The sequence below is a fragment of the Doryrhamphus excisus genome, chromosome 18 (assembly GCF_030265055.1).
Source record: "Doryrhamphus excisus isolate RoL2022-K1 chromosome 18, RoL_Dexc_1.0, whole genome shotgun sequence".
NCBI lineage: Eukaryota > Metazoa > Chordata > Actinopteri > Syngnathiformes > Syngnathidae > Doryrhamphus > Doryrhamphus excisus.
In genome coordinates this window covers 9,566,155-9,586,562 of record NC_080483.1, presented here as the reverse complement: position 1 = coordinate 9,586,562, position 20,408 = coordinate 9,566,155, and the positions used below count along the sequence as shown (strand labels likewise).

Here is a 20,408-nt window from a genome sequence, read left to right as displayed (position 1 = left end):
CACAGAGAACCAAACCTCCGCCCCCGCCATCCAAAACATCCACAAAGTATGAGAATGTGAGTTTTTCCTCATACCTACTGTTCTCTGTTTGAGTCATACCACTTAACCAAGCCTTTTCTAACATTCCAAACTACAAAATAAACACAAAAAAAATATGTATGATTCATGCTGGTATTGGATCGGGTGATAGGGCGATACTCAAGGCTGCAATATTGGTACTGCAAGATTTTACAGTACTTATTAAGGGTGAAACACAGTAAATAGGTGGCAGTAACTATAGCTCTATCTTATATGAATAGTAACTATGGATGTCCTGATCCACATTTTTTGGCTTACGATGTGATACGATTTTTTTTCTTTCCAATGCTATCCCGTACTGATCCTTTTTTTTTTTTTAATATGAATTGGTGGAATGGATAATCACTCTGCAAAGCATAAAAAATGCAATCAAAGTATTCCTGAATGTACCTTTTTATTACATATCCCTTTTTTTTTTTATAAACTCGTCTCTTCAAGGGAATAGTAATTCATGGATGGCCGTAATACTAACAAAGAGGAGTTCCACTTCCTGTGTAAGCTCACCACACCATGACACAGCAGTCCGGGAGCACTGTGAGGAAGAACTACCGCTGTAGCTATGGAGCCTAATATCCAACGTCCAAAGTGAAACTAACTTACCGCTGACATGTCTGCATGGTGGTAGTGTGTGTGTCAGGGCTACAACTATTAATTCTGCACTTAAGGCAATAAAATAATAAAATTTACATTGTTCCGAAAAGGAAATCCTGTTAACTATTATACTTATATATTGGTTGTTTTTGGCCTTGGTTGTACAAATTAGGCTGATTTGGTTGTATTCCATATCGCCAGGGGTGTCACACTTTGGATCTTTCTTATTACTAATCCCAAAATGTTCATCACTTATATAATAAGTGCATATTTCTACATATTGAAAGTTAAAAAAAAACCTTCTTCAAACCGACTTGATATCCGTTTAACCAACGTAATTGGTAAACAAAGCACATTTGTATGCATCAATCACACACACACACATAGATGGCTGTTTGATGTTGCATTGTTTGATGCATGACAGGACAAGTCTTAATAATCCAGGCGGAAAAATTTGTATTTAGTATAGTCAAATGTTGAAAAAATATCAAATGGATAAGTAAGAGGCCTACATACCTTTTATCCGAGTACTCCTCGAGTACAGTGTCGGGTTTGGAACATACTAATTTATTGTCTGTTGTGATTACACATTCAGGCTGGGACAAATTGAGGGACAAAAGTTTTTAAAGCTTCAATCGTCCAATCATTGCGTTTTCAATAAAAATATCAGTATTTGTGTCCGTTCATTTCTGCTTGAAATTTCTACCTTCTGATATATTTGCTCCAGTTAAAATGCTGTAGTTAAACTTTTGACTGTCTTATACCTATTTTATTTTGTACAGACAGGGTCATATCACCTCGTACTTCGGTACATTATTTAAAAAAAAAATAAAAATAAAAATGTATTATGGAAAGCAGGAAGTGAACAAATGTAACAGTTACTGATTGTAAAAGTACCAGATGTAGGGGTAGGATTTAATAAGCTTTGCTTCTTCCTACTCCTTTTGGACATGTGGAACTGTGAACTGATTATGTGATGCATTCAATTGTAATCTGATGCATGTTCAAATGAAATAAAACCATTACCATTAGGGTTCAATAGCTTACATAGTGTTTCTGGTTGTGTACAGTTACATTTTGAAGTTAAATGCTTGTCCAATCCATCTATATATAATACTATGGCCACTTATGTCTTGTAACGCCAGGAGCAGTTGATACCGAAAGAATTACTTCACTTCACAGCAACTCAATGCTATTTTTTCAAACAGTTGGGCCTGAGTTTAACACGTATGCCATATTAGGCATGGCCAAAAACGTTGGCATTTTGGTATGCCAATATTTTGGGCCATGACTGTATGATTAGACCTATGCACGGCAGCGTACAAATCTACGCCCACGGGCTGCACCGTCATCAGTGGATGAGGGTTGGCTAATTACCAGCTTGATGTCGCAAGAGATGGGACTGCGAAAGCGACGGAAGGTGGTCCTGCTGAGACTCAAATGTCAAATTACCATTTTAGACTGTATGTCCGTTTGGGATGGGGAAAAATGAGAAAATTAGGAGTGATTTTCTTTTTGTTTTTTTCTCCACAATGCCCCCCAGGGAAGCTAGATTGTTGGAAACGACCTGACTTAAACCCTGATATACACTGGATATGTCTCTCATCACTTCTTCTCACCTCACCCACTACTGCTGCTGCTGCTGCTGTCTGTGCTAAAAAAAAAAAATAGATTAAGAGCGTGCCATGCATTTCTAGACTGTCAAGAATTCTGGCAGTGATTCAAAGTTAACATTTTTTCCATATTTTCTACACAATTTGTGTAGTTACATGAAATGTTCTTATTTAAAACATGAGCTGTACAGTGTTTAAAAGTCATGTCATCCCTCTCGTTTTATAATAGAGATCATTGTTTCACAGGACTGAAATCTATCTGCGGATGGGTGCACCGTTAGCATAACTGTCCATGATGCATGTGTATGTAATTATTATGACAACTAAGGGAGAGACAAAAAGTGAGAAACAAACATGAAAAGCAAAACAAATATATTGAATATACTTTCATCTGTCGCTTCTTTTTGTAGTTTTTTTTTAGATGTAGTTTTTTAATATGTCCCAAGCAAGATGAACCCGCTGCTCCTTGAAAGGTGCGATATGTGCTTTCATTGTAAAATCTCCAAAAGTGCTAAATAAGATCAGAAAAAGTCACTAAGCACTTTATTGAAAAATACCATCTAGAAGTGTCAGAATACTCACTAAATATAGCAGTCACTAAGTTGGCTACACTGATCCCTCCTGCTACGTCTTCTTATTCTCGATGTGTTTAAGAGCGAGTGCTAACAGGGAGCAGCATATTTATTTGTGGTGGTCCAAATTCAGTTGTGGCAGGTCACCATAAATAAATAAATGTATGAGAAACACTGGTAATACAGCACGTAGAAAAATGTGAAAAAACCATAAATGATCAGATTACAGAAAACGCAAAGAGGACAGTTAATTGGAAGTTTGTTAGAAAAGTCATTATATACAATATAACATTCATTCATTCATTTTCTACCGCTTTTTCCTCACGAGGGTCGCAGGGGTGCTGGAGCCTATCCCAGCTGTCTTTGGGCGAGAGGCGGGGTACACCCTGGACTGGTCGCCAGCCAATCACAGGGCACATATAGACAAACAACCATTCACACTCACATTCATACCTATGGACAATTTGGAGTAGCTAATTAACCTAGCATGTTTTTGGAATGTGGGAGGAAACCGGAGTACCCGGAGAAAACCCACGCATGCACAGGGAGAACATGCAAACAAAAGGGTGGAATCAAACCCTGGACCTCCTAGCTGTGAGGTCTGCACGCTAACCACTCGATCGCCGTGCCGCCCACAGTGTAACATGTTATTTATTTTTGACTTTAAGAGTGCATCTCTCTGTGTATGTCTGACCAAATGGTCACTTAGTCTATTGCACAACACAGCAGCAACACAACCAATGATGCAATCACGGTAAGGAGCAAGCCAGTGTTAATATCGCTGATGAGTTCATTGTAAACAGTACGCTAATAGGCATTAGTTTCACACCAATAACGGAGTGGCACAATCAACACTTTAAGCGTATGCAGAAGTAGATATAAAGCTGCGGGGCGCGAGCCACCTATGATTTTACAAATGCAGTTACATCTTGTGAGACAGAAAATGCCCAAGGGAAGTACGATTATTGGAAATAACTTGACTTAAACCATGTTACATGTCTGTCTGCATCAGTCTGACTTCTACTCATGTTACCCACTGTTGCTGCTGCCTGTGCTTGTCCCAAAAAAAAAAAAAACACACCTCAAGAAAGTCTCTTCTTACATATGAAATGCAATCCTGCGGGGGTGGCAGGTTGGTAATAGATTAAGAGCGTGCCATGCATTTCTAGACTGTCAAGAGTTCTGGCAGCGACTCAAAGTTAACAGACAGCATCTTGATATGCACCCAAAAACAACAACACAAAGAAAGTTGAACACTGCCAGCTGCAAGCATGCTCTTCTGTTTGTATACTTTTATCGTGACATGCATTACTTTAGGTCAGGTTACGTAAATACTGTATTGATTGATATTTTACAGTAGTAGAGCTAACAGCAACAATATTTCACAAATTCAACTGTTATGCCTCGTCATATACACAGTAAAAATACAGATAAAATGGAGTTGTGCAAAACAAGGGGGTAGTACAGTTTAAAATACAGTTTAAAACTCTTTAATACGACAAATCCAGGATGGTCTGACTCTTAGAATAAGCGATTGTCGACATAACCAAAATCAAAAATCATTTTTTTTGCACATTTACTTGTGCCTTTTGCCAAAGACAAAAGCAAAGGCTTTTTGAGTGTTTCTTCTTGTGGCTCACAATTTACATATATATATATATATATATATATATATATATATATATATATATATATATATATATATATATATATATATATATATATATATATATATATATATATATATATATATATATATATATATATATATATATATATATATATATATATATATATATGTATATTTAATTTTGTCACAAAACCAAAATATTTAAATTTGTTTTAACAAATCAAAGTTTCAACAAAATTGTTATTAATATTGTTGCTTTTATGAGAAAACATCAATATTTCAGAAATGTAACTACTAATTATGATTTAGTAATTTCCATCCATTCATCTTCTATGCTGCTTATCCTCATTAGGGTCCCAGCTGACTTTGGCCAGGAGGCGGGGTACACCCTGGACTGGTGGCCAGCCAATCACAGGGCACATATAGACAAACAACCATTCACACTCACATACATTTATAGACAATTTATAGTTGCCAACTAACTGAATATCCATGTTTTTTTTTTTAATGTGGGAGGAAACCGGAATACCCGGAGAAAGGCTCAGGCACACACAGGGAGAACATGCAAACTAAATACACAGATGCCAAATGGAGATTGAAACCCAGATGTTCAGGATTTGAAGATTCAAACCCAAATCTTCTGGATCATGCGAACCACCAGGCTACCGGTTGAGTAATTTATGATTAATTATTATTTGACAATAAATTGAAACAACTAAAAACTTTTTTTTTTCCTCCACCAATAACCATAAAACTTGTATGGTCTGTTAGGAAAACGTATATTTCTGTTTCAGAATAAACAACTGAAACATAACAATAATACTTATATTTTTACATTAAAATATCATTTGGGGTTAGCGCGCAGACCTCACAGCTAGGAGACCCGGGTTCAATCCCACTCTCGGCCATCTCTGTGTGGAGTTTGTATGTTCTCTCTGTGCATGTGTGGGTTTTCTCGGGGTACTCCGGTTTCCTCCCACATTCCAAAAAAAACATGCTAGGTTAATTGGCGACTCCAAATTGCCCATAGGTATGAATGTGAGTGTGAATGGTTGTTTGTCTATATGTGCCCTGTGATTGGCTGGCGACCAGTCCAGGGTGTACCCTGCCTCTTGCCCGAAGACAGCTGGGATAGGCTCCAGCACCCCCGCGACCCTCATGAGGGTAAGCGGTAGAAAATGAACGAATGAATGAATGATATCATTTGGACAAAAAAGTCTCATTAGCCACATTAAAAAAAAGTGGATTGCAAGGTTTATAGTGTGCGGTTCCAATCCTGCTAGGCACATTGCCACTTCCATATTATGTGTACAGTCATCCCTCGTTTATTGAGGTTAATTGATTTCGCACCCAATCACAATATGTGAATTTCCATGAAGAAGGATTCAACATTAGTAAATGTAAGATTTTCAAAGTTAAAACAGCATGCGTGTGTGTTTGCGTCATTCACAGATTTTGCATAATGGTGCAGCCCTATTTAATGTTTATTACTATATATTTTTTCTATTCCTATTGTAACTCAAAGCAGTATCAGCAAAACATGGGCCTATCTAGTTGTAATGTATCGTATTTAGTCCTAATGGAGTCAAAAATGGACAAATCTCACCTTTCCTGGGTCATCTTTGGAGCGAGGCACTTTGAGAAAACACTTGTTCAATGACAGATTGTGCCGTATGGAGTTCTGTGGGGTGAAAAAAACAGAGAAAGGTACAAAAGGTGAGTATACACCAACACAAATTACCAGTAAGAGCAAGTCCACACAAGCTTGGTAGCTGACCTACAAATGTGTCCAGGTTTCACTCTTCACATGAGGTCAGCAGGTACGCAAAGACATAATAAGAACATTCCTTTGACAACATATCAAATTCAACATGTGCCAAAAAAAAAACACGTGGCAGGAGGTGTCCTATACTGGGATGGCAGAGCCTGATATTAATTAAGGCTTCAGCGATCCCCCTATGAGGACAGGAAATAAATTATGTAGATCCATCCTGAAAGTTAACTCATTACACGGTTGAAACTACTTCACGGTGGTGAAGAGGGAGCTTCATACAGCTGTCTCATTGGGGGTGAAGAGGCTGGCTGAAGTAGCCACCAGGGCCTGGAAAAAGCAGCTGGACACAAGCCATCACCCCCCCCAAAAAAGACCCCCATATACCTCCACTTCATGTAGTGCTGTTAACAGATGGATTTAAAAGGTAGCATAATATCTCCCATGATTTTAACGAGACGCAAGAGATGAGTGGAACTTGGCGGGTAGCTCCCCCAGCCTCAGAACCCCCCCCTCCCACACTCCCCACCTCCCTCCAAACCTCCCAAGTGCATGTGGTCCTTGTTCGACACTAGAGGCAATTATACCACAGGAGGGGACAGTAATGACAGGCTCGTTGTATGATGCTGTCAATCTCGCCGCTGTTGAAATGCCAGAGGATACCAGAGGTAGTCTGACAATGTTCACCAACAGAAAACAAAGAGATGCTTCACAGTGTCAGTCATTTATCTTTGTGCCTGGAGGGAAAGGAAATCTCATCCCCCCAAAACTATGTATTTACAGTATTGCCCCTATAGAACTGGAATAGTTGCTCTTGCACTACTGTATATGCGTGTGGAAGTGTGCACGCCCCTCACATTTCAGTTTCTTACAGCACATATTCTCAAGAGACAATACTATAGAAATGAAACTTATACTGTAGTAGTTATAGCTTGTATAGTAGTATAGCTTTACTGTTTGCTAAAATGGGTCAACACTGTAAGGAATTCAATGTAGTATTGATAAAAAGCATTGTAAAAAGCATTTGTAATAGCATTACAAAAAATTAATTGAGAAGTCAGGGCGGCACAGTGGTCTAGTGGTTAGCGGGTAGACCTCACAGCTAGGAGACAAGGGTTCAATTCCACCCTCGGCCATCTCTGTGTGGAGTTTGGTTAATTGGTGACTCCAAATTGTCCATAGGTATGAATTCGTGAGTGTGAATGGTTGTTTGTCTATATGGCGACCAGTCCAGGGTGTACCCCGCCTCTTGCCCGAAGACAGCTGGGATAGGCTCCAGCACACCCGCGACCTTCATGAGGAAAAGCGGTAGAAAATGAATGAATGAATGAATGAATAATTGAAAAGTCCAAAAAGACCTCTGCTTTGTACCCTTATTGAAACCATGCAAACTGTTATGACCGTGCCTCTTAAAAGCAGCGGGATCGGGAATAATTAGAAACCGGAATCAAAACAAGGAATCGGAACCGTTCAAATTCAAACGATCAAACCTACTTATCATGTTGGAGTACTACCACGCAGCAGTGTCCTCGTTTCTGAATGTCACGGTCCAAGTTGGAATATAATTTTCCCTCAATGAACCACAGCTCCCATTGTGTTGGTAGCATTTGTGTAGCCCCGGACCATGACCACCATCACCAAGCTTGACACCGGAGGCAAGACACCATTATCTTGCTACTCATTTGTGTTGCCAGCTATTTAGATAATAAACGCTGTGTGCTTTAAGAGGATAGTAAATCTACACAATATAAAAAGTACACTACTCGGTACATACATCTATCTTTGTCAGCCACTATAGGTAGACCAATATAGTAAACATAGCCAAAAGAATCAGACAACGTAGCTGTAACGTAACGTAAAAACTGTTATTGCAGTCTCATATAAACGCAACAACAATGTAGTATGTGCAATGTTAAGAGTTCTGTGTTGTCTGTGAAGTCATGAACGCATCAGGCTAAAATTCTTCCTTTAAAGTGGTTGCATCGGATGATCTGGCATCGGAATTGTATCTGTATTGGCAGGCATCCAAATTTACATATCAGGATGGGTTAGTCTACATCACTAACTGAATGGGATCCAGTTCCACGTTATATTCCACCGGGGAGAGTGGCGTGTGCGCAGAATCCCCACTACAATGACGGATAGATGTTAGCGTATATATACAGAGGAAACCGTCTTCCAATGGCATAATTTCGGAATGCTAAAAATTATAAATGTTAAAAAGTCTTTAAAAATACCATCTAATTAAGGTGTTTATATGTGTTTGAAAAAAGATGCTTTCAACCAAATTCATGCATTAATTAGTTTTTTAGTGCATGTAAATGAACTGACTAACGACTCTTAAGTAGATCCAAGTTTACTTTCTATAGCATTCTCCCTTGAGAAGACGTGTGGGTGGACCACTTTCCTTCCAAGTGATAAGATGTTAACAACTGACTAGGTTTAGTCATTTTTGTGGTTGTGCATCTCCAACCTTGTCCCAGCTTAAGCAGTGCAGGGTCATGCATAGTGTATGCTGACAAACAGATTTGATGCTCCCAATTCTTTGCTAGTCTAAAAACCACATCTGCTCGACAGACTGCGTGGCACAAGATGAACAACGGCATACACACTTAAGCACTTAAATGTGTTTTACCTCTGTGTATGTCTTCAAAGAGCCAAAGCTGCTAAACACACACACACACACACACACAGAGAGAGAGAGAGGTGGCTGTGTCCATTAAGTACCCTCTACTGGCTCTAAATCATTGATATTGTCAAGGAGACAATGCTTACTGCTGCTACTTTAGAAGTTTATATTTTAATGAACACAGACTGCTTCTTTTCTTTTTTTTTTGTAAATATTGGCGGGATGCCTGTTGCAACATCCATTGCTGTATGAGAGCATCTTTTTATACTGCGAAAGGCTCGCTGAGTGTGTGTAGTAAATATAAAACAGAAAGGGAGTGTTTTTGGGCATGGGTCTCTACTAACTACCGGGTACCAGAATGTGGGTCCGGTGGGGCAAAACTTGACTAAATAGAAAAATTACATTTTTAAATATTTGCATATTTCTTTTTATTGAATAATAATCCAAATTTGGGCGGCACGGCGGTCGAGTGGTTAGCGCGCAGACCTCACAGCGAGGAGACCAGGGTTCAATTCCACCCTCGGCCATCTCTGTGTGGAGTTTGCATGTTCTCCCCGTGCATGTGTGGGTTTTCTCCGGGTACTCCGGTTTCCTCCCACATTCCAAAAACATGCTAGGTTAATTGGCCACTCCAAATTGTCCATAGGTATGAATGTGAGTGTGAATGGTTGTTTGTCTAGATGTGCCCTGTGATTGGCTGGCCACCAGTCCAGGGGGTACCCCGCCTCTCGCCCCAAGACAGCTGGGATAGGCTCCAGCTCCCCGCACGACCCTCGTGAGGAAAAAGCGTTAGAAAATGAATGAATGAATAATCCAAATTTTACTCTGATAAAAGTCAAAGTTAGCCAATGTCTACATGAAAACAAAATATTTTAACAGGTTTTCTTATAGCACAGAATTATTTATTTGTCAATTCCAAGCATGCTAATGCGCCAAATCCCTTGTGTTGGAGATGTTCATTGTTCTATTGGTATGGATTAAACTACAACTAACTATTACATTGAAGATGCTGTTGACACTTCCATCCATTTACTTGTGTAAGACTGGATTTTTTTTTCTGTCACCACTACCAAAACAAGACCCCAAATAAGCAAAAATGGATAAGAAAAAGACCCTGAGCCTGTCACTCATGCACATCAAACCATGCTTTTCTCCGGGTAACAAACTTCTGGCTTGCAGGACTCATTTATTTGGTGTGTTTTGTAGAGTATTTTCTTTGTAGATTATTATTTTACATACAGCAGTACATGACAATACCATTAGATTACTATGAGGGTTGGAGCACACTTGCCTTACTCTTAGTCTTGCACCAAAGCTCTCTTATTACAATTGGATGACAACAGAAGTGGCTTGCACTGACAGATCCCAGTGCAGAAGATGAGAGCAAAGCTGACAACGAAGCACCTCAAATGCAGATAGAGAGGTGCATGGCTCTGTCTAAAGAACAAAAAAAAAATACATGGAGTTGGGGGAAAGTGAGGTAAGCCAGAGAGGTCAGAGTGTGTTGAGAGAGGTACACAAAGCGAGTCAGACAGAGCTCACTGCAGGGGTCCTGCACAAGTGCTGCCCAGCATCTACCTGCATCCCCCACAGAGCGCTTCGAGTCCGACCTCACACACACTCACAACTGTTGGTCTGCATGTGATGATGTGATGCCTCCTACACATCTAAAAAAAAAAAAAAAAAAAACGAAGAAAGAAACACACACACACACACACACACACATGCACACATATGGCGGTGATTTAACACACCAGGACAGCAGTGGAGGCGTAAGCAGCTCCGCCCTCACATAACCCCCCCTTCTGCTGAGGAGCGCAGAAGAGCCGCCAAGAAAGAAAGTAGGTCAGGTTGACCTCTGCGTTCAGCATGTCAAACATCCACAGTGAGCTAAAGGGACAGGCCATGTCAGAACCCGGCTCCTCACAGCTGGGGGAGGAACCGCGCAACCCTTGGTGCACAGTCAGGGACCCGAGTGAGTGCACTGGGTTGTGACATACAGGGATGAGCACCAGCGACTGGAAGTAGGAAGGCGGCACACAGTGGTGGGTGCAACAGGAGAAACTCCCCCGTGCCGCAAGTGTTGTGCCCTTCCCACATGTACACATTCCTGCAACTATGCCTTCTGGAGGAATGAAACATTCAATGTGTGGGGGTTCTTATCAACCAACACATTGTCCACACTTAGTCCACCCCTAGTGTATACCGTATAACTCGGAATAACAAAAGGCAGACAAAGTCATAGTAATGCATGTGTGGTGCATGCACGGAATCACGTAAAACCTCAGAAAAACTTGCCAGGCTTCCGTATATCTCAGGAAACTTCCTTCAGCGCTAAAAGAACATTTTGCTTTTTTACTTTGGGTGTTTTACTTTCACTATAGAACCAGAAATGGAATTCATGGCAACACAGATGTAGCATAGCAGTCTCTGTCCAGGCGGTTGAGTACATCCATCCGTCCATCCATTCTGTACACCCTGGACAGTGTGCATTATATGCAATACAGTTTAAAACTCTTTAATATGACAACCCAGGGATGGGCTGACTCATGTTAGAATAAGCGATTGTCGACATAACCAAAATCGGAAATAATTTTTTTTGAGCATTTCTTCTAGTGGCTCACAATTTGCAAAAAAAAAAATATATATATATATTTAATTTAGTCACAAAACCAAAATATTCAAATTTGTTTTAACAAAATTGCTATTAATATTGTTGCTTTTATAAGAAAACATCAATATTTTAGAAATTATGATTTAGTAATTTCCATCCATCCATCTTCTATGCCACTTATCCTCATTAGGGTCCCAGCTGACTTTGACCCGGGAGGCGGGGTACACCCTGGACTGGTCACCAGCCAATCACAGGGCATATATAGGCAAACAAGCATTCACACTCACATTCATACCTATGGACAATTTGGAGTCGCCAATTAACCTAGCATGTTTTTGGAATGTGGGAGGAAACCGGAGTACCCGGAGAAAACCCACGCATGCACGGGCAGAACATGCAAACTCCACACAGAGATGGCCGAGGGTGGAATTGAACCCTGGTCTCCTAGCTGTGAGGTCTGCGCGCTAACCACTCGACCGCCGTGCCGCCACCGGTTGAGTAATTTATGATTAATTATAATTTGAAAATAAATTGAAAAAAACTACAAAAAAAAAATTATCCACACATAACCATAAACTTGTATGGTCTGTTGGGAAAACGTATATTTCAGTTTTAGAATAAACAATTGAAACATAACAATAATACTTATATTTTTACATTAAAATATAATTTGGGCAAAAAAGCTTCTCATTCGCCACATAAAAAAAAATGTGGATTGCAAGGTTTATAGTGGGCGGTTCCAATCCTGCTAAGCACATTGCCACTTCCATATTATGAGTGCAGTCATCCCTCGTTTATTGAGGTTAATTGGTTCCGCACCCAAGTAATAATGAATTTCCATGAACATTAGTAAATGTAACATTTTCAAAGAAAATTTAAAAAAACTTAGCATGCGTGTGTTTGTTTGCGTCATTCACCGATTTTGTCCATCCATCCTGTACACCCTGGACTGGTAGCTAGACCAACCGCAGAACACAAATAGACAAACTATGCTGCTGAGTACAATAAGTTGAAAATACTGGATTGAACAGCAGATCACAATGAATTTTTCAAAGATCCGCTTTGGGAATATTAATTTATATGTGGCAACCTGCCACTAATAAATGTGGACACACACAAATAAATGTGGCACCTATCCAAAAGCTCAGTTTTTAAGAACAAAAACCTGGGAGTGTGGATGAAAGGCCCAAATGTAACATAAAATATGCATTTTTTTAAATAACCGGAGTTTTGCGGACATGGTCTCAAAGCCTTTGTGTGATTGCCCCTTTTACCGCAAAGTGAGATGTACTTGGTGGTATGACGGTAAAGAGTGTTAAAACTTTACGGTCACTTACTGTAAGTGTGAGTGACAGGAAGCTCTAGCTGACTAAGGGAATCTCCCTTAGCGAGTTAGTCTATTAGTCTGCATGCCTAGTATTACTTCTAAATGACAGTTACGTATGTTAAAATGGAAAGAAATGATGTCCAGTGACCCCCCCAACCCCCCTGAACATATTAAAGTCAAGCTTAGACGTTCCACTCTACTGACTGAGTTTACGTCAAGCATTCCGTGGATCAGCTGAGTCTCTCTGATGCCCTACAGGTGTTCTTTAAGGAGTTGGAAAACTAAACTCGAATCACAAAAAAGAAAAAAGCTGCAGGATTTGCTGCCTTTCAGATCAGAGAGCTCGCAGTAGCACGGCATGGGAAAACACAGGCACAGGCAAATATGCAAGACAGAGACGTTGGTTAAACATTACATGGCAGCCGCTCATAAAAGGCAAATATTCAGAGTCAAATAATCAATTTACATCCCCTAATAAAGAGTAAAAACAAGGGAGAAGAGCCTGTAGGTACAGCGACAAGTAAATTATGGCCATGATGTGGTCCAACAACAGTATGCACTAAGGCTGTAATAGTACGCAATCAGTACGATTCCGTAGGTACCTAGTCACGGTTGGGTAGTCAGGGAAAAAATGTTAAAAATAAACTGCTTTAATGTTTTTTTTTAAATAAAACATAAAAAACCTGCAAACTGCAAGCAAGTGATTCTCCCCCCAAAAAATTCTCAAAAAAAAAAAAATGCTGAGCTGCAGTAGACAAGTACTGTAACTATATTGTAGAGTGGGAACTCGGTGCATCTCAATTCCGTACCAAAATATGATATACTGTACCACACCGAGTATCCAATAAACAATCTTGACAGTCGTCTACCATCCAAACAGAAAAAGTTTCTCCTATCGATTAGTGTCAGCCAATTTCCATTAAAAAATATGATCGGCATATGCCGATAAATACCTTTCAAAGCCAATCACATAAACCAGCGGTGACATGAGAATTCATGTCATCACAATACAAACATACTAATGTGCATGTATCCTCTTGTACCTCTTTTTTACATGCTTTGTCCAGTTGTCACTGGCCACAACTAGCTAGCTAGCTAGCTAGATTTATTTGGCAACCTTATCATCTTCAGACTCCAAATTTTAGGTTTTACCACAGTCACACTTTTTTTTAAACAAGCAAGCAGTGTGGTTAGTTCTGAACTTGTTTTTGTCCCACGGGGAAGTCGATGGGGTTCATGGGGTACGTACTAACTTTTTCAAGTGTCACTGAACAATTGTGCTTTCTCATGTCATTACACTAATTATGTCTTGGTCTCAAAACACTAGTTGTGTGTGGTTGTTTAATGAATATAAACACAAAGTATGTCCAGTCTTTTGATGGTGATACTATCACAGCGGTCCACTAGCTCACCAGCTGATTTTGAAGAATGAAGTTCACAAGGTGTCAAAGGATATTTATTTCAACTCTTAATAGTAATAAGGAAAAAGTCGAAAGAAACAAACAAACAGTACAATTCAGACTTTATGCCTTTATACAATGCCAAGCGTATAACACTGTTTGAGTGGAGGTCTGCTTGGTAAATTCATTCATTCATTTTCTACCGCTTTTCCTCACGAGGGTCACGGGGGTGCTGGAGCCTATCCCAGCTGTCTTCGGGCGAAAGGCGGGGTACACCCTGGACTGGTGGCCAGCCAATCACAGGGCATATATAGACAAACAACCATTCACACTCACATTCATACCTATGGACAATTTGGAGTCGCAAATTAACCTAGCATGTTTTTGGAATGTGGGAGGAGAAAACCTACGCATGCACGGGGAGAACATGAGAAATGAGAAATGGGAGAAACTCCACACAGAGATGGCCGAGGGTGGAATTGAACCTAGCTGTGAAGTCTGCGCGCTAACCACTCTGCCGCCCTGCTTGGTAAATGAAGTAGTACAATTTTACTGTTGCCAGTCATGAATAAATAAATAATTGAACAATATATTTTCCATGTATTGATACTACTCCAAATACTACCACTGCAAATTAAATTCCGGTTTGTGTCAAATTATTTTGAATTATTCTTTAATAATGACCTATTTACCAGGGGCCCTTGGAATTGTCGAGCGGCCTGGCCAATAGCACTCATCATCAAGAAATGAAAAAAATGTACAGTTAATCCATGTGATCGTTATCAATATCGGCTATGATGATCAGTATTGGAATCGACAGCATAAAACCCTGATAGGAGAATCCCTAGTGTCTCCACATGCCTTCTTGCGTAGAAGCGTACCAAAAATATGTTCCACAAGCCTGTGTGATCTCCCCATGGTGAATGAAAGCTATGTGCACAGGAGTGCATCCAAAGTGAGTGAATCCAAAGAAAACATTCTTGCAAGAACCATCACTTTGGAAGATTGGACCACAACCTCTAATTGACCTGTCAGCAAGTCTGAATGATGGAGGGATATAAAAGACTGGAACCACTGCTGACTTAGATGCGTCAAGATATGTTCCAAAATACAAGCAAAAAAAACACAAAATCCTTGGGGGAAATGCTGTTTGGTATCTGTGTGTGGGGCAGCAAGAAAATGTCCATGAAAAAAAGCTTTGTCCAAAATGCAATGAAAGCAGTGGACCACACAAAGATGGAAGAAGTTGTGCCGAAATCCATAGTTGGAAAAGGAGGACATGTATTTTTGAAAACATTTTAAGGGCCCTCAAAAATAAATTCAAATTTTAATTAAAAGTATATTCTCCCACCAGAGTCAGACACTCTTTTATAACTTTATTCCTACATTAACATCTATAGCAATGTGCAATTCCAACACCATACACATGTACTGTATGTTACACAAATACACAAATTCATCTTCATTTGTCCTTGGAATAACACAATCTCATTGCATTCAAGGACAATCCAAAATCTGAACATCAACACAGTAAAAACAGATGGTAACCAGAAGACCACTGGATGCTAGTGAGTAGGCTAACCACAACAACACATTAATAAATTCATTGAAGCAAATGTTTATTTTCCACACAAAAGAGCAATGGCTAAGATGGGCCTATTTAACTAGGATAAAAGTGTGGTATTTCTATCCCTGCTGTACTGTGTTTGAAGTAGTTGGGTATAATATCACAATATTTTTGGGATGTATTGTGATATGATGATATAAAACGATTTAGCAGAACCTTAACCCATTCACTTATTTATTGCTAACAAATACCTGTGCTTGTGATTAAGTAAGATGTAGTCACCCATGCAATTCCAAGTGCGTGCAACCATATTAGCATGCTAAACTAAGCTAACCCCACTAGCTAACCCATTCATGTTGCTCGGTTCCGCCAACCTTCCCTGGTGTTTATCGCCATTTCAACCGTTTTTGTTCGGGAAGAGGTTGTTTAGTGTTAAGAGCAGACTGCCATGTCAATGCTTCCCCACACGAGCGTTCCTTGATAGCATTTCATTCATCGTATGTATTAAAGTCCGCTGTGGTGCAAGACTTGGCTTGATTGCGTTTATCATTTATACCAGTATAAGTCATTTTCTAATCATTGGAAGACTCCATACTGGTAAATAAAAAATATCGCCCAACCCTAGCTTGAAATTTACCACACCTGTACTTAGGCCTCTTAGGCCCAGAGCAGAATTGCAGGGATCCATGGACAATGCTGTGTGGTTTGTTTTAGCTTGTTAAACATTTTTGGTATATTTGGAGCTGCCAATAATAAACATCCATCCACGGCTTATCCTCATGAGGGTTGCGGGCATGCTGGAGCCTATCCCAGCTGGCGGGGTACACGCTGGACTGGTCGCCAGCCAATACAACTATTCACACCACACTTACATTCATACCTATGGACAATTTGGAGTCGACAATTAAACCTAGCATGTTTTTGGAATGTGGGAGGAAACCGGAGTACCCGGAGAAAACCCACGCATGCACGGGGAGAACATGCAAGCTCCACACAGAGATGCCCGAGTGGGGAAGTGAACCCGGGTTTCCTAACTGTGTGGCCGTAACCACTCGGCCCACCATGCAGCCCAATAACAAACATATAGGATGTAAAATATACATAATCTTGTCCTGTGATTTGTCGCGTCTTTCTCTTATTAAAATAGTGAAAATGGCATATGTCAGACATAGTTGCAAATGGTGATTAATCATGATTATTTTGTTAATTGGTAAGTTGTGATTTATCATGTTCTGCTCGAGTTGCTCTGCTGCTGCCTGTCTGCTCTTTGTTGCAGTGCAATTTCAAAGGGGCTCTTGGACACTCACATGCTGTCAGATTGTTGAGCTTTACACAACAAATTCTTTATTTTTCTATTTTTCCAATCATTTTGAGATAGAGAAAAAATTGCCTTTACTTGAGCAATAACCCATCCATACATATACAACATATTATACAATATGCCAGGGGGCTAGACAGGACAGGATTATTGGGTGATAAAAAGGGAAGAGGAGAGGGAGGGGAAATAACAAGCCCAAAAGTCTGTACAATGTGGGACTGGAAAAAAAACTCATCAACGCAAGCACAAGTAAGCACATTTTACAATATATGAACTGGAAACTTGCACCAGGGGAGGGGGAAAGTTGGGTGGAGATGTTCAAGCGCAGGCCTGAAGCCAGCCACTCGTCGCCTGTGATCATTACCCAAAGCAACCCAAAGCTTCACTGCGAATGCAGATCAACAAGTAAACTGAGAGCTGTGCCTTTTAACCCAGCTTCCTCTGCACCAACGTACCAATGCAGAGTCGGCATCACTACTGACACTGCATCAATCCTCCTGCTGATCTTGCGTTCCATCCTTCCCTTTCTTGTGAACTAGATATCGAGGTACTTAAACTCCTCCACTTGGGGCAAGATCTCATCTTTAGCAAAAAAACAAACAAATATTTCCCACAAATGCTCACATTTTAGAAAGAGTTTCATAAATGTGTGTTTTCAGTGATCTAAAATTGTTCTAAAATTGGTTCTAAAAGGCAACAATTATTATTAAGCCTTAATCGAGTGATAGTCTAAAAACAAATACAAGAGAGCTTGGTAGGAGACCAGGGTTCAATTCCACCCTCGGGCATCTCTGTGTGGAGTTTGCATGTTCTCCCCGTGCATGCGTGGGTTTTCTCCGGGTACTCCGGTTTCCTCCCACATTCCAAAAACATGCTAGGTTAATTGGCGACTCCAAATTGTCCATAGGTATGAATGTGAGTGTGAATGGTTGTTTGTCTATATGTGCCCTGTGATTGGCTGGCGACCAGTCCAGGGTGTACCCCGCCTCTCGCCCGAAGACAGCTGGGATAGGCTCCAGCACCCCCCGCGACCCTTGTGAGGAAAAAGCGGTAGAAAATGAATGAATGAATGAAAGAGAGCTTGGTGTTAACGGGGCAGCAAGATTTTTTGTAAAATCAATTAAAAAAAAAAAAAAGACCATAAAAAGAACTACCTAACACATAATACAGGAAGGACACCAGTGAGCTACCTGTATTTTTTTGGGCTTTTTGCTATTTCATGAAGACCCTATAACATGCCCACCAACACAAAAAGTACAACTCTGGGCCTTGGGGGATCTGCGCTGAGGCCGCGGAATGTAACACTTTCACTGGCTATTTGTAGGGGGTGTGGGAAGACGGCATGTGGGATGCCACAGCAAGCGAGGGAGCGGAAAGGAAAGCGAAAGAAAACAAATTAAAAAAAATAAAACCATGTCTTTGAAAAGAAAGGTGAGCTCTCCAGGTACAATCAAAACAACCAGCGCACCATTTTTGCGGCTGCATTTAGCACGTTGGAAAATAGCCATGATGATAATCTGCTTCAGGATATCACAATACATGTTAGAAATCATGTTTCCCTTCAATGAACCAGAGCTGCCCCGGTGGTGGCATCACTCATTCAGTTCCAGATCATGACGCCACCACCGTCATGCTTGACTGCAGGCAAGACGCAATTATCTTGCCACTCACTTGTGTTGTGTTATGTGTTATTTAGACAACATTGGTGGCGTGTTGACTCATTTTCAGTGGATAGTAAATCTGTATTGCTACACAAGCTGCACGCTAACCACTCCAAAGTAAATCTGGCTTTAATTAAAAGGATTGAAACCAAGTATAACTGAAAAAACACACCAAGCTCTTCCACAGAACAGTTAAAATTAAAGTTGCAAATGTAGGCCAGGGCCCCCTTTAACAATTTACAAAGGCCGTCCAACCCCAAAAACACACACGAAGGTGAATTAAACACTGTTACACTTTGCTTATAGAGCTCGTGACCTTACTATTAAGACAAATGACAAAACGGGAAAAACAAAAAATGATGTCCAACAATTTCCCGGGTCAACTAACGCACCGCACATTGAGGTATTATAGTAATTAAAACTCAACAGCCACTTCTGCAAAAGGAGACGACACTATGGGGAAATCGTATTTGCCTGCCAGCAAGTCCCCCTCATACCCCCCCCCCCTCCCCCCTCCCCCCAACAATGAGCATTTGGTTAAATTAAAGCCATTTTTCACTAACGGGTTCCTATAATGAGGACTGTGCATGCAGGACAGAAATTGGCTTCATAAGAGATGACCTGCGTTGTTGTTGGTTTTTTAAAAGAGCGTGTTAGCAGTATTAACAACAACGCTTGCTTTGGAGGACTGTTACGGCAACAGGCTATCATTTAAAGTGGGAGGTTAGAAAAATGAAAAGTAGTTATGTTTGTGGTGTCATTCCAGGTTGTCGGTTGTATTTGTCTCTTTATTTGTTATCATTTATTTAGAATTCTTTATATTATATTGATAATGACAATTTTTTTTTCAATATTTTTTTCCCTTTCATCACTGCGTAAGTTAAGGTTTAACCACAAGAAGAGGTTAAACTTCTTTATGGCCACATCGAATTGTGTAAATGTAAAGGTGTGATTCACTTCGGCGGTAGCAATCTTTGTAAGCACATTACTAAAATAAGCTGACTCATGCAGCACAGTTCTATATATACAGTTATATATATACTGTGATTGGCTGGTGACCAGTCCAGGGAGTACCCCGCCTCTCGCCCGAAGACAACTGGGATAGGCTCCAGCACCCCCGCGACCCTCGTGAGGATAAGCGGTAAAAAATGAATGAATGAATGAATATTATATTTATAATGACAACTTTTTTTCAATCAATTTTTTTTCTTTCATCACTGCATAAGTTAAGGTTTAACCACAAGAAGAGGTTAAACTTCTTTATGGCCACATCGAATTGTGTAAATGTAAAGGTGTGATTCACTTTGGCGGTACAGTTATATATATACTGTGAATGGCTGGCGACCAGAACAGGGTGTACTCTGCCTCTCGCCCGAAGACAACTGGGATAGGCTCCAGCACCCGTCGCGACCCTTGTGAGGAAAAGCGGTAGAAAATGAATGAATGAGTTATATATACGTGTGTGGGCTGCACGGCGGTCGAGTGGTTAGCGCACAGACCTCACAGCTAGGAGACCAGGGTTCAATTCCACCCTGGGCCATCTCTGTGTGGAGTTTGAATGTTCTCCCCGTGCATGCGTGGGTTTTCTCCGGGTACTCCGGTTTCCCCCCGCGACCCTCGTGAGGAAAAGCGGTAGT

General features: G+C 40.5%; 1 protein-coding gene across 1 annotated transcript in view; it reads right to left on the bottom strand.

Annotated features, from left to right (window-relative positions):
* foxj3 (forkhead box J3) overlaps positions 1-20,408 on the bottom strand; it is a 133,660-nt gene that overhangs the window by 35,806 nt on the left and 77,446 nt on the right. The window contains exon 3 of the mRNA XM_058055612.1: positions 6,091-6,165. Within this exon, the coding sequence (XP_057911595.1) occupies positions 6,091-6,165 (75 nt within the window). The remainder of the gene's footprint in view (positions 1-6,090; positions 6,166-20,408) is intronic.